This window comes from Lissotriton helveticus, chromosome 3_1 (assembly GCF_964261635.1).
Source record: "Lissotriton helveticus chromosome 3_1, aLisHel1.1, whole genome shotgun sequence".
Lineage (NCBI taxonomy): Eukaryota > Metazoa > Chordata > Amphibia > Caudata > Salamandridae > Lissotriton > Lissotriton helveticus.
The window spans coordinates 662,817,761-662,833,378 of record NC_136061.1 but is presented as its reverse complement, the minus strand read 5'-3'; the positions used below and the strand labels follow the sequence as shown (position 1 = coordinate 662,833,378).

At 48.7% G+C, this 15,618-nt stretch overlaps 1 protein-coding gene across 1 annotated transcript; it reads right to left on the bottom strand.

Annotated features, from left to right (window-relative positions):
* Nucleotides 1-5,276: 5,276 nt before the first annotated feature.
* On the bottom strand, nt 5,277-9,018 carry LOC144823557 (t-SNARE domain-containing protein 1-like). Its single transcript, XM_078682169.1, has 3 exons — nt 8,527-9,018; nt 8,134-8,238; nt 5,277-5,284 (listed from the first exon to the last, which is right to left on the bottom strand). The coding sequence occupies exons 1-3, from the start codon at nt 8,948-8,950 to the stop codon at nt 5,277-5,279; spliced, it is 537 nt and encodes a 178-aa protein (XP_078538295.1). The 5' UTR covers nt 8,951-9,018.
* Nucleotides 9,019-15,618: the final 6,600 nt, after the last annotated feature.

The following is a 15,618-nucleotide window of genomic DNA, read 5'->3' as shown; positions in this document are numbered from 1 at the left end:
CCGCGCGCCCCGCTAGAACGTAAGACCACGCTTTCACGCGCGAGGTGACACTCACAGGTGACTCGCTTGAGCCGGCACGCTCCGATGCAGGGGGCAGACTAATCACACCCCAATAGCGCTGGGGCCTTGTCGAAGGGGGTCCACCGATACCACCACTGACTGCGCGTCCCCCAAACGCACGCACGCTGCGTTCATAATGCACTAAGCGATAGTTTGATTGCTCTGTCTGGACGCACTCTCCGTTGGGAGTGTGCCCATAAAGTTACACAGTTACTTTCTGTTTACATGCTTAAGATGCGGCACTTAGAGATTCCCGACCGAATACCCACCCTCAGACCTCACAGACTAAGCCTCCGGCCCCCCCGGGCGAACGCGTCACAACACCACTCATGGCATGCACTAACATACTGACCTGGAATATCCGAGGCATGCACACCCCATCGCGCCGGTATTCCATTTTTGCGTACATGCAGCGCCACCACATGGGCATTGCGCTCCTCCAAGAAACATACATGTCTGGGGTGGAGTTGGAGAGACTTCGCAGGCGATGGAGGGGACAACTGTATGGCATGACCTACTCTGCGCTCGCGCGAGGCACCCTGATATGGGTGAAGGCGGGAGTTCCCTTCGTACATGCTGACACGCAGGTAGACACGGAAGGGCGATACACTCTAGTGAGGGGGAAACTTAATGGGCTAGAAATACTACTGGGCTCTATTTACGCCCCTAACGCCGGGCAGCCTGCCTTCCTGGAGTCCCTAAATCACGCCCTTCAGCAGTACGCGGGGCTGCCCTGGCTACTGGGAGGCGACTACAATATGGTACTAGACACACAGTTAGACCGCTCATACCCGCCCCTGCGCGCAGTAGCAGCGACTTCAGCGGCACAAGCCCTCAGAAACTGGCTAACGCACTGGGGCATTCAAGACCTATGGCGCACCCAGCACCCCACAGATAAAATATACTCCTATTATTCGGCGGTGCACGGCCTCCATGTTAGGCTGGACAGAATAGTGGGCTCCCAGTCCCTGCTCCCACTCATAACCAAGTCAGAATATCTGGGTAGGACGCACTCAGATCATAACCCCCTGTGGTTTCAGATTAGCTGGGCGGCAGACAGGCCTCCGGTGTCCACTTGGCGGCTGCAGGCGGCTGCACTGAAGGATGCGGAGTTCAGATCATCCCTAGGTACTGTCATTCTCTCCTACTTTGAGGAAAATGGGGGCACAGCGAGCAACCCTATGGTGGAATGGGACGCCCATAAGGCGACTATACGGGGGCACTGCATAGGGGCCACGTGGAACATTCAAGCGCAGGTATCTGCATCCTTGACCCGCATAGAATCTGAGCTACAGCATTACGAACGTGAGGGGGAGGGAGCGGTTAGACATGCCCTTAAACTTGGGGAACTTCGAGGGGAGCATGCGGTCTCATTGAAAGATTGCGGTGCCACAATTATGCAGCGCACACAGCCAAGACGCATGCGAAAGCGGACAGGGCAGGGCGATTGTTAGCCTGGCTGATACAGGCTGCGGAGCGTAGGGTACCGATCGGTGCAATTAGACTGGGCGATGGTACAGTGGTGTATACACAGCACGAAATACACCAAGCGTTTACTGAGCACTACCGAGACCTCTACAGGGCCCGATGGCGCCGGCCGGGCACACGCGGTGGCTGAACTGCTTGAGCTGGTTACGTTGCCCAAACTCACTGACACACAGCGAGAGGACCTAGGTGCCCCGCTCACACTGGAGGAGGTGGGCGACGCGATACAAGCGCTGGCAACTGGGAAAACGCCGGGGCCAGATGGCCTGCCAGCCGAATACTATAAAGCAAACAGAGATTTCCTAGCACCCTGGCTACTTAGGATGTTTCAGGCATCGATAACCAGTGGCAGGTTTCCCCCTTCCCTGAGAGAAGCGTTCTTGGTGTCCTTGCCCAAACCTGGCAGGGATCCGCTGTCCCTGAGCTCGTATCGCCCGTTGGCGATGCTCAACACGGACTATAAAATATTAGCCAAGATACTAGCTGAACGCTTGGCACCATTAGTCCCGCACCTGGTCCACTCGGACCAAAATGGATTTGTGCCGGCGAGGTCCACAATCACTGAATCTCAGGCGGTACTTTCGTGTGGCAGCGGAGGCATCAACGGTGTGGCCTAGAGCAGGGTGCCTGATACTAGACCTGGAGAGGGCTTTTGATAGTCTCTTGTGGAGTTACCTTCGGGCGGTGTTGGAGGCGTATGAGCTAGACAGGGAGTTCCTGGAGATGGTGGGACTGCTGTATAGGGACCCCGTGGTCCGTGTCAGGCTGGGACCATATGTCTCAGAGGGGGTGTCGGTGGGCAGGGGCACTCGGCAGGGGTGCCCTCTGTCACCACTCCTTTTTGCGCTTGCTATCGAACCTCTGGCGGCGGCCATGAGACGAATATTGGCTGACAGGATCCCATTAGGAGATGGCACACATCAGCTGTCCCTGTACGCCGACGATCTCTTAATCTTTGTCAAAGACGTGAACAGTATACCGGAACAACTTGCCCCTCTGCTGAGCCGCTTTGCCGATCTCTCCGGACTTCGAGTCAACGCGGGCAAGTCAGGCCTATACGCCTTTAACAGCGGGGTGACTGATCCGGAGTATTGCCTACAGGGCACGAGAGTGCAGTGGCACGCGGACACGTTCAAATATCTGGGGATCCAGATATACCGGCTATCAGAGGACCTGCTGGACGGCAACTTAGGTAGGGCGGTTACAGCACTCAAGGCGCAGATGGGCTTTTGGTCCACACTCCCCCTGACGCCCACGGGCAGGATCGCTTTGACCAAAATGGTGATGCTCCCTCGCCTTCTCTACTATTTCACAAACCTTCCCTTGTTTGTGCCTGCTTCCTTCTTCTCCAAGCTCAACAGGACCCTACGTGATTTCGTGTGGGGTGCGTCCCGACACCGGCTGGCCTTGGGGAAATTATTTCTCCCCCCAGACAAAAGTGGCCTAGCAGCTCCCTGCTTTGAGCACTACTACCTGGCAGCGCAGCTTCAATGGATTGCCCGTTGGCTGGCAGACAGGGGGAGGGAGGTCACCCTTAAAAAATAAGAGAGTTTCCCAGAAACCAGAAAGGACCGGGTGTCAACAGTATAAACAAGAAAATTTCCTTTCTGTGCTGTTATGCTTCTAATAGGTGACCGAAAGGCCTACACAAAGGTCATGATTGACTTTTATACCAAGATTATGACACAGATATTTGATACTACACAACACAAGTAATTACTATTTGTTTCGCTGATTTTATTTTCTTTAAAAACGTTTTCTTTTCAAGTTAAAAAAGTATAAACTCATCAAACATTCAATCTATATTGTGATAAAGATCATGTGCTCTGGTACATTTAAAAAACCTATCTAACATTTCCGATTTACGGTAACTATCTCAGAGTCACTGATCCTGATGTTTTGAACAAAACTTAACTTGGATCACAATTTAGTAGACAAACCCAAAAATACAATCAATTAAAACGTAATACATAAGAAGTCCTTAGTCGACGCGTTTCGGTGCTTTTGTAGTGATGTAACACCTTCCTCAGGACAGACGAAATTAAAAACGGGTATAGTCTTCTTTCTATGAAATAAATGCACATAATTAATTTGAGTTTATTAAAGAGAACGTGTAGTAAAACTGGTTGCGGACACCGCCACAAGCGAGCCGTCATACACCATGGAGAGGATCACGGCGCTGTTTCACCCGCTGGCAGCCAGGGCCAGACCTGCCCCGCTCTTATTGGGGGTGGCGTACAAGTGCTTCCGCAGGGCACTATACCTCACGAGGAGGGTGCTCCCATATGCGCCCGCGGTGCCGTTGGAGGGTCTCTCCGGGAGGTGAGGGAGTTCTCACGCGCTGCATGCTTGGACAGTGGCAAGAGGCGGAGATACAAACACTGGGCGACCTATATCAAGATGGAGCCCTGATCCCCTTCGGGACGCTGGTCACGGAGGCTGGGCTGCCCCCTGGGGGATTCTTAATGCACAGGTCGCTCACTGCCCGGATGGCGGTGGAGTGGGGCGATGTAACAGAGGAGCCGGCGCAACATCTCACGATGCAGTACCTCCATGTCATGGGCAAGGGCAGGCATCTCAGCAAATGGTTCGCTGCGTCCCTACGGTTGCATACGGAGCTAGACTTGGCCCCCCTCCGCGGGAAGTGGGAGCGGGACATGGGACGGCCACTGGCGGATAAAGAATGGGAATGGATGCTTAAGAGTCCGGTGCGCATCCCTAGAAACATGCGCTTTCGCCAGATACAGGTTTAAATAGTCCACAGGGCCTACCTCACCCCAGCTTCAATCAATAGATACTTTCATAGAGTAGACGCGGCCTGCCCCCGATGCGGTGAGCTAGACGCGGACCTCCTCCACCTATTGTGCCGCTGCTCACGACTTTGCACTTACTGGAGGGAGATCCATGCCGGCTTGTGCAATGCACTGGCCGTGCAATCCCCTGCGACTGGCCTGAATTCCTCTTACACCAGTTGAAGCGGTCGCCAACTACCAAGGCGGCGTCTCGCTTCCTGGACCTAGGTTTAATCACGGCGGTGAGACTCCTCACAAAACGATGGAAGGCGAGGGACCCACCCAGTGTGCAGGCATGGACCTTGTCTCTCCTGTCGTGAGGGCGCGCTGAGTGGACTGCCATCAGGAGAGAGGAAACAGTGGGACTCCGCAGAGAACCCATGGCGGAACGAAGGGAGGGTATGCTCAACAAGCTGCTGACAGCAGGGACTGACACTGCTGAGGAAAGGGCGGGGGACACAGTGAACGAGCTGGGTAGCCACGGAGGGAGGTGCGCGGCGAACACTGATAGCAACAACACTGCTAGCAGTAACACCGCCACTACCGCGTAGGCGGGGGTTCATGGTCGGAACACTGTGAGGATGCAATGGACATGGGAACATGCATACACGGAGAGTGTGGGGGCGGGGAGTAAGGGGGCGCGGGAGGCCGGTTGACGCAATGAGGAAATAAACACGCATCTACTCACCGGAGGAGGGAGAGGGGGGCCTCGGAGATGGGAATGGAGAAATGTAATGTGTAGTATGGGCGCAGGTGATAAAGCTGTATCTTGTTATTACCGTTTTTCTTGCAACTGAGTTATGTCTAAATGTACTGGCACTCCAAGCAAAATGGAGACACAAAGACTCACACAGGATGCGACTATGTGCGGAGAAATGAGACTCAGTTGCCTGACGCATATGTAACACTAAGTCCGCGTCTTAATAGAACAGGGCACTGTTAAAGCACTGTTAACAAAACGATGTTGATAATGTGTTTGAAATACATGATGCACGAACTGTGTTGTTGGAAACAATATAGAAATGCCAATAAAAAAGAGTTGACAAAAAAAAAAATGAGGTAAGTAGCTGACAGTTGCTTTTAATTTATCAGGGTCAGGAGTCATTCCCCCATCAGAGAATATGGGCCAGATGTAGGTAGGCTTTTACCGGTCGGTAATGGCCGAAAATACCGATTTTCGGCTGTTACCGACCGGTATTGAGCGATCGGTATGTAGGTGATAGAAAATAGGCTGAATCAGTAAATTTACCGATCGGTAAAATACCGATTTGGAAAAATTACCGATCGGTAAAATACCGAATCGGTAATTAAGAATATTTAAAATTGAAGATTGAGATGTAGGGAGGCTCTGAAATACCGAATTTGCACCAAAATCGGTATTTAAGAGTCGGTATTTACCATGGATTCAAATCAGGTGGTAACCAGGTGCAGCCTATAAAAATGGACCCAAAATGCAATTCTGTTTGCACAATGGCGGCATTTTATGTCATTGCAAGACGGCTACGGCTACAGGAGGAAGGAGAGAGGGAATGGCTGAGACAGGAGCAGGTTTACAGGCAGAGGGTGACCCTGTTCATGCTCACAGAGGAAGAGATAGTGCAAAGGTACAGGTTGGCTCCAGACACCATCTTGGAGCTCATCAGGGACCTAAAACCACTGTTGGAGCACCCCACCCCAAGGGCACATGCAATCCCAACACATGTACAGGTGCTGTGCAGCATCCACCTGCTGGCGTCAGGGAGCTACCAGAGCGTGGTTGCTGCGGTGGGAGGGGTGAGCCAGAGCAGCCTCTCAAGGTTTTTTCACAATTTCCTTGACGCCATGTTGCATAGGATGGAGCATTACATTTCTTTTCCATCCACCCATGCTGAACTGGTTCAAACCAAATCTGACTTCTACCAGATGGCAAGATTTCCCCATATCATCGGATGCATTGATGGCACGCACATCCCCATTTGTCCCCCTGCTGCCACAGAATACATTTACCGCAATAGGAAGTCAAGCCACACCATCAACGTGCAGGTGATTTGCAATGCAAATAACTTCATCACAGACCTTGTTGCAAAATTCCCGGGAAGTACCCACGACTCATATATATTTCAAAACAGTGGCATCTATGCACGCCTGACTGCAGGGGAATTTGGTGAAGGCTACCTCCTAGGTAAGAGACAGTGTGCAACACCTATTACACCTATTGCAATAAGCAGTACATGTATGCATGTGAGTAAATTATTCCCTTTTCATTTTAGGAGACAGTGCATATGCCCTCCGCTCATTCATACTCACCCCCTACCTCAACCCCTCAACACCCAGCCAAAGGAGATACAACCGGGCACACAAGAGCACACGCAATGTTGTTGAGAGAACATTTGGTATCTGGAAAAGCAGGTTTAGATGCTTGCACAAGAGCGGAGGTGCAAGGCAGTATACCCCCATCACCTGCTGTAAGATCATTGCTGCCTGTGCTATGTTGCACAATCTGGCTGTTAAGAAGGGGACTGAGGTGGAGTTATCTGACTATGAGGATCATGACGACAACATTGCTGTGCCTGAAAGACAACCTGCTGGAGTGTCAACACCAAGTGATGGCAGATACAGACGTGATGACATAACACGCAATTATTTCTGAGTAAGTGAAGACACTGAGCTATAGTGAAAGCACAAGCTTCTGTTTAATTAGATTTTTTAAAGATATGTTAAAGAACAAAAGTGCAACAGTAAGCATTTGACAGCAATGCTCACAGTGAGCAAACACACTCAGACAGGTGTTGAATCCACCCACCGTAGTTGTACATTGTCACTAGGCAGGTTGAAATGGCACAAATGTGCAAATAAAACTTTATTAACTATGAATCAAATGTCCAATGGCAGTAGGCCATAGTTACAACTGTTCATTTTCGGCCACGCTTTGCACTGGCAGGTGTCTGTGGCTCAGCCTGTTCACTGGGCGTTTGGCCTGTAGCCTCACCCTGTCGCCTGCTGCTCCTCCTTGGCTCTACGCCATGGGGGCTAGCTGTGCTGCTCCTACTGGTGCTAGCTTCAGTGTCCGGCACGTCAATAGCAGAACTTTGTGCACTTTGTGCATTGAGTAGGGCCTCCAGCGCACCGGTCATTCCAGCTATGCCCCTTGTCAACTGGTTGCTATTATGAGTCAGGACTTCCTGACTATTGATGCTACGCCTGCATAGCAGGGATGTGGCTGTTGCCAGGCGGTGTATGGATTTCTCTGTTCTCTCTGCGCGCTGCTTGTCCCTGCGCCTTGCAGTAATTTTAGAGTCAAGTTTAGTGCACAGTTGCTGTATGCCTGTTGCCATGCTCTTGTTCACTTCCACCAGCTCTTTTATGCCCTTGCCAATTTCATGCATGTTGATGTTCAGGTTTCGCATTTGTCTTTGACAGGCCATGATGCCCTTGCCCTGCATCCTCTGAATCCTGACCATGGATCCCTCCAGGCCTTGGAAGACTCTGGACCCCTCCCCACGTGCACCTACACCCCTTCCTTGTACTGTGCGCCTTCTAGTGGTACTTGGTACAGGCTCTGTGCTGGGCTGCAGTGTGGCAGTGATGTCAGCTTGAGACAAGTTCTGTGAGTCTTCACCCACCATTTCATCAGCATCTGTCTCCATTTCCAGCAGTGGGGAAACGACATGCCTCCTGCTAGGGTGTGAAACAGGTGTTACTACTACAAGGGATGCAGGCATTTCTGGTGATGAGACCAATAGTGGTGACTGTGAAGGAATTGGGGAGCCCTGCATTTCTTCACTGATGTCAGTTTCTTGGGAGGGTGGCTGCCCACTCGGAACACCTGTGTCCTGGGATGCACTGGGCCCTGGCTCCTGACTGTCATCCCTCTGGGGTGCCGTGCCTTCTGCCTCCTCGGACTGCCTTCTGGATGTGTGACCTGTGGACATATGAGCACATATCAGCTAGGTGCAAATGTGTCACAGCCACTACAATTAAACATATAACATTGCACTTTGTACATGCTGCCTGCCCTTCATTTTGTCTGCATTCATTTAAATAACTTGTTGGTTACAGTGCTGTGTGACATGGTCTTTCAATAACTGACTACGTGTACAATGATGCATTGCTACAGTTTTGCACAGACACCATGGGACTGGGGTAACTTAGCTGCAAGGGGTGAGGGATGGATGGGGGCGGGAGGGGGATTGCTGTGCATGCATCTTACCTTTTTTTTTTGCAGATTGCGCCGAGCTGTCCACTTCTCCCAGTCCATGGACACTTTCAGCCTCCAGGGTTGTGGCTACCAGCTCCTCCAGGTCGGTGAGGGGGGGTGCAGTGTTCTTTCCTCCACCTGTTTTCTGTGACTGTTTGTGGCGGTCAGCCAATTTTTTCTTTGTGAGGCTCCTTAGGTCATAGAACCTCTTCTTTAAATCTTCAGTGACTCTGGTGGTCACTCCCACTGCATTAACTTTATCTAAGATTTCCAGCCATATTTTCCTTTTTGTTGATTCTGGCACAGTGAGGGACTGCTTTCCAAAAAGTCTGTGGTGTACCTTTACCACCTCCTCAACAAGGACCTGTAGCTCCATACTACTGAATTTAAGCTTTCTTTTCCTTTCAGCCTGCTCAGTGTCCCTGCTGCTTTCCATGTTAAAGTTTTCAAAAAATCACAAGCTCTGTCTGCTGCTGCTGCTCCCAGTCTCTCTGCTCCAACTGCCTTTCCAGAACCTTCTAATTAGTTGCAGCTGCCTGTGTACCCACTTCCTGGTAGGAAGGGGGAGGGTGGTTGCACCTGATTGGCTGTTGTGTTCAGTTTCACTTTTGGTTGCTGTCCGATTCGGAAAATACCGATTCGGTATTTACCGATTCGGTATTTACCGATCGGTATTTACCGATCAGTATTTCCAATGCATTCCTATGGGCCTTTTGGCCCATAGGAATGCATTGGAAATACCGATCGGTAAATACCGATTCGGTAAATACCGAATCGGTATTTTCCGAAACTCAGATACCGATTTTTACCGATTCGGTAAAAAATAACGATTTTTCCTCTACATCTCAATTACCGATTTTTAAATACCGAATCGGTAAAATTCGGTATTTAAGAATCGGTAAAATCTGATTACCTACATCTAGCCCTATGTGTCTAAAGAATTTACTTTTGGTAGTGTGAAACTCACACTTTGCTGCGTTCAAAGTAAGACCTGCAATAGCAAGTAATTGGCACACTGTGTAAGAGCCTTATCATGCTCCTTTCGTGTCACACCAAATACCAATGTCATCACTGTAATTAAAAGCATTTGTGAGGGGTTGAATTCTTCGACGTATGACATCCTGAAATAGTTTTGCAGCTGATGTTACTCCAAAATCCTCAAACTTTTGTATCTGAACAGACCAAGTTGAAAGGTAGTGATGTGACTGCAACTCACTTCAAACTCAAGTTGATGATATCCCTTGTTCAGGTCAAGACGGGAGCAAACTTTGCCACTGTGCAGTTGCATGATCATGTCAGATATGAGTGGACCAGGATGTCTTTCTCTCTCAATTGCTTTGTTGGCCTGGCACATATAACAGATGCGCACTGTAACCTCAATGTCCTTTTCTGGCACCACCACTACGGGCAACACCAAATGTCGATGGACCAGTGGAGTGCTTAATGATGTCAAGCTTCAACAGTGTTTCTAGTTCTGGCAAGTGGAAAGAACCTCTGCGGTGCCGCTGGGCAACAGGATGAACATCCTCATCAATATGAAGTCGCACTTTCATTGTCTTTAGCCTGCCCAGGCCGTGAAATAGTGACAGGAACTGATTCACACCTTCAAATTGAGTGTGGAGGTTGTAATTGATAGATTTCAGTCCCATCTCAGCAGCTTTAGCAAAGTTGAGGAGGAGAGCACTGGACGAAGCTCTACGAAGTACATGAATTGCCATTTGCACGGATACTGCTTTATGTCTCAAAGTAGCTGTGAATGACCCTTGATTCTGCAATGGTTTATAAGCTGCCTATGTGTATCCTTTTGTTTTTGACAGGTGGAGATGTGGCATTAGAGATAAGCTGTTGAACTTCTCAACTGAGGATGTTAATCGGCGCACCACTGTCTATAGTGAAAGTTGTGGGGAAACCATGACCTTAATTGTAATTTTGGGGCAATGTCCAAAAATTAATTTTCTTGTTTCGTTTGGTGGTTTGCTTTTGTCACTGGTACTTCCTTGCAAGCAGCCAGACCTACGTGTGCCCATTGTTGTTTGTCGGTCAAGGCCATCAGCACGCATCCATTTTCTTCACTGGCGCTCGATAACGTTAACGAGTTTCTGTAGGATGAACTTGATGATGATTGATTTATTCTGGTTTCTACTTGTTGTATCTGGTGCCGCCTTTTTGTTTTGGTGGCGTGGCAAGAAGGCTTCTGGAACTTTCTGGTGTCCATTTTCTCTTCTTGCTGTGACACAGTTAGTTTGTCTTTTGCTCAGCCAACTGTTATGAAGTGGTTATCCTTACCACAGTCTTTACATGTCTGGCCTATAGCGGGATATGAAAACCCACATCTGAAACACCGCCCTTTTTATCTTCGTAGACAGCGACTTGCATTGGTCTACTCGGTGTTTGTCCTTACTCTTCATGGCCCACACTGACTCATTTTTTGCCATTCCTGCTCACATGTTACCAGTTTGTCGATCCACTCTTTCTTCGGCCTTGGCAGCCATTAGCACTTTCTCTAAGCTGATTCAACATGCATCTTCTGAAGGAGTCTGAAAGACAGCCATCGAAGACGTATGGCTTCCTCATCATTAAATTCACTGAATTTGCAAAGTTTATAAGAACATCAAGTCTTTCAAAAAACGTGTCCATCATTTTACCAGATTGCTGTCGTTCTCAATTGAATAAGGAACCTTTCATAGGTGATGTTCAGCATTGGGTTGAAATTGGCTTCCAAAGCTTTCTTGACTTGACAGTATGATATTTTGTCAGCTTGTGACATTTTCTTCAACACTTCTTTTACTCTGTCACCGGCAAGGTTCTTAAGGTACTTACTGATTTTCTTATCATCTATGAATTAATCAAATGTCTCGATCCATGCAGTCCGTCTGGCACCAATATTCTGCTATGTGGAGGTGTTGAAAGGCAGTGGTGGTTTCAGAAATGCTTCATAGGGTTATGCGACAAAACCACAATGAGAACTGTAGATCCAGTCATTCGTAACCATCAGATGCTTGGCTCTATAATATGATGTGACATTTATCATACTCAGTGCCCTGTTATGTTCAATTGCAACATTTAGCTAGTGAGACCAAAGGGCATCAATCGTTCCATAATGGCGTTCGCATAAGGGATATTATGGTTTTCAAAAGTCAGATTGGCAGAACAAAAGGGTACTTTTGTGAATTATAAAGGTTTTGGAGGAGGATGATCATTTTCAGTAGAGCAATTCTTCCCAACATTGATATGGGTAGGGAAGACCAGCTTTGGGAGTCTCTGGATGGATATTCTCCATCTAGGCAATGCCTTGTTTGTATGTAAGCTGCATGCCTGGGTATTTCATACTTCATGTGGTAACATGCACCCCAATAGACTCCCAAAGGGAAGAGTCTTTTTATGGCCCAATTAACCAAAGTAACAACCAAATTCTTCTAGCGTCTCCATTACTGCAGAACCAAAGGCCAGGGGATGAATCAGATATGTTAGTTTATCAACATATAAATATATTCTGTCCTCCAACTCAGTGGTCCATTGAAAGCCAGTGACATGTGTATGTCGCCTAATTCTTCTAGCCAGGAGTTCTGTTACTGTTAATAATAACAGCTTGTATTGCGCCATCACTGTTTCGTTCCCTGTGCCCGTGGGAAGAGACTTGACAAAGATATGCCAACTTTCACTGGAGCTCTGAGATTGCGCAGAGTATACGTTTATAGGAAATGAAATGAGGGCCAGAGCCCATGTGGACTAATAAAGTAAATAGATAGCCCTAGAAGAGACTCAAAAGCATTCTCAAATGTAATTATTATACAGTAAAAGAGGCATGTTAAGTGTGTGTTCTATGGTTAGTGCATCAAGTGCTTGTCTTATGCTATCTCTAGTGGCACTGTGTGGCATGAACCACTTTGGTCCTGGCGTATAAGGTTAGTAATAACTGTGGATAGACGAGTGGCTTGTTCTTTCTCAAGGATCTTGGCCTCCATGTTTACTAAAGGGACAGGTCTACACGATTCACATTTGTTTATGGGACAGTGCGGATTTAGAATGACGACGATGTGTGCTTCCCTCACTTCTGATAGGAATGTGCCTACATCTTTCAAAGTTTTACACAAATCATCTAATGATTGCAACAATGTGGTTGTAAGGCACTTGAAGAACTTCGACGGGAATCAGTTTGGACTCAGCATTTTACCTGAGGAACGTTGTTTAAAAGCCTCCATCATTTCCTCTGTGAATGCTGGTTCAACCAGTGTGATTGTATCCAAGGCAGACGATTTAGGCATCTGTATGGCAGTAAGGTATGCAGAGAATTGTTCCTGTGAACAGAATTTATTTGGCCCATATAGAGATCTAGAGAAGTCTGCAAATTAGTGTGCCAGGTCTGTTGGTTGAGTTAGGATGTTGCGATTACCACTAAAGAGCTGAGTGATATGTCTAGATTCATCTTAGGTAGTGCTTAACCGTTGTATCAATTTACCAGTCTTGCTCCCTTATTCGTACATTATACTACCTGTGTCTAGTCATATTTTATAGACAACATTCATTCTAGACTGTTTGTGCTCTTTAGGTTGGATTTAGTTAAATTATGCAGATTGTTATTAGTTTTCTGGAAACTATATTCACGTTCAGAGGTCATTACTTTTTGTCACCAATTTGTTTATTTTGTTTGCCTGTTCCCTTTAATGATGCAAGACTTTACTAATTATGTGGCCCGTTAGCTGATTTATATACATCGGAGTAGCTACAGATTCTCCAGTACCCATTTTTGTTTCAAAAGATTGTATTGGGGTCTCTGATAGTGTATCTCTGACCTCTTTTTTCGTTAGCCACAAAGGACTAAACTGCAATGACATTCAGAGATTAGGGATATTGCTGTCCAACTTTATTTCAATTGGCTCGTGGTCAGACACACCCCTGGTGTGCAAGCCAATTCCCTTAAATGATTCCAAGTTAGAAGTGGGAATCAAGAAGCGATCAATACGTGAAAATGACCGGTGCACACCTGAGAAGAATGTAAACCTGCCCTCCCTCAGGTGGCAGTGTCGGCACACATCACTCAAACCCATATAATGTACAAAGTCCACTAAGAGTGATGACTGAGGCACCACTGAAAGTTGGAGACCAAATTTGTCTATGGTATAATCCATCAGCCCCTTGCCATTATCATTAGTTCATTTTGCGCCTCCAGTAAAACTGACCTAATAACAGTGAGAAAGTTCTTAGATACAGGGGGTGGTATGTACGTGGGGCATTGTATGATCTGTTTGTCATATAAAGTGCTTCTCAGCAGGATGTAAGGCCCATTAGTTACCTTGCCATATGTGGTTTATCCCCTACGAAAAATGTCTGTTAATCAATATGGCAGCATCCCAAACCACTCTCATAGCTGGCCTGGGTTACAGTTGTAAAGTAGTATCTATTTAAATATATATATCACCTTTCAAGCGAGTCTCCTACAATATGAGGACATCCGGGTTTAGCAGCTTTTAAAATGGCGCCTCTCCATTTTATTGAACAGTCTCCTAGCACCCCCTGTAGATTCAAAGGGCACCCTGTTTCAACTACAGCAGCCAGGTCAAGGCATGCTGCCCTGCCAAGTGTCACTCATCTGGAGTTAGACTAAAGCATTCTGGGAATTTTCTCGCATTGCCGCGAGGTCCCAGAATGCTCACGCACATCTGTTGTTTCCGTTTAGCGAATGTTTCGATCTCTCTTGCTGTTTTCCTTTGATCCTATCTCTCTGTGCCCGAGGTAGCCCCCAGAGAAGGCGTTCGGAGCTATGTGTGCGAATTGCCCCGCCCCAAGTGTGCCTAAGATCCTAGTGGATGTCAGGTTGCCTCGCTCCAACTGACCAGCACTTTGGTGCACTCGCCTTGCGCAGCTATTTCCGCTTCCCGCATTCTTTATACTTGCTCAGGTTTGTGGCACACTGCTGTCCCGTACCGTGAGACTTGCTCATACACAGCTGGTTCTGTGCCCCTTGCATGTTTGACGGCTAACTAGAGCCCCCACATGGGCACCATCAAAATGTGACAGTCCACTAGCCTGATGCCTGCGCTCACTGGGGTGGGGATGCCTAGCTGCAATTGAGCTCTGCATGCAGGATGTTTCCTGTCCTATCGACCTTCATACAACATTAGGCCTTCACTGTTGAGACCTCTGTTAAGGCGCTCAAGGAAAGGGGGGGGGCGCTCGGCCCCCCCGCACGTATGGCAGGGGGCTGGCCTCCCCTTCCCCTGCATCCTCGGTGGTGGAGCGTGCCCCTTCGCCGCGTCTTGATGACGCGGCGGGCACGCCCCACCACCGATTGGTGCCGGCTCCCGCGTTTGACCCGGAAGCAACCAGATTGCTTCCGGGTCGAAGGGGAGGAGCCCGGGGAGCGGACCAATGGGAACTGGTCTGCCCCCATGCCACCAGTAAGTTTAAAAGGCCAAAAGAGCGCAGGAAGCGCCCTCTTGCCCCCGCGCTCTCCAGGCCCCCTCCGTGCCCCCCAACAAGTGGCTGAATAATTTTGTAGTTTGTTTTACAGATTCTTTCGGTTCCTGAGGTATTGCGGAGGTTCGATCGCCCAGCAGCGGATTTCCGGGAATTTTTGCGGCGGCTGGACAACGTTCCCGAGGTTTGGTGGAGGTGTTCTCGTGGAGTGGCGGAACCCGGCAGCATCATTTACCACACGCTCGGGCGGTGGCGGTGTCAAAGTGCGGGCATTATCAAGTAAGGCTGCAGGAGCTGGGGGAGGAGGCCTGCATTGGTCATTGTGGTTGGCGGCAATAGCGGGGGTAATTATCGTGCTACCGAAGCGGAGCACGGTATCAAGAGCATACGGCTCCTTGCTATGTGCAGGTCACGTGTTTGAATCAGTGTCAGTTCAATCGGAGAAACTGGGTAACAGAAGCCCCTATTTGAAATGTTTTGCTGATTTTAAAGGAGCTGGTTGTCGCGCATTGAAGAGCAAGGCGGCTGCAAGGGGGGGCTGTACACGAGCTGGTTTGGGGCAAGTGTGAAGCAGGGTTGGGCCAAGTTAGTATGTGAGACCACATAGGTGTTTGAGGAGCTGCACAGTACAACAGGACGAGGCCCATGAAAAAGTCTAATCTTGATCACGACGGGGCCCATGAAAAA

Bases quoted from the DNA above. Each gene is read 5' to 3' on its own strand.
- LOC144823557 (XM_078682169.1), bottom strand. From the start codon at position 8,950: ATGGAAAGCAGCAGGGACACTGAGCAGGCTGAAAGGAAAAGAAAGCTT. The intron at 8,239-8,526 runs GTAAGATGCATG...ATATGTCCACAG, and splicing joins GCAATCTGCAAAAAAAAAAG to GTCACACATCCAGAAGGCAG.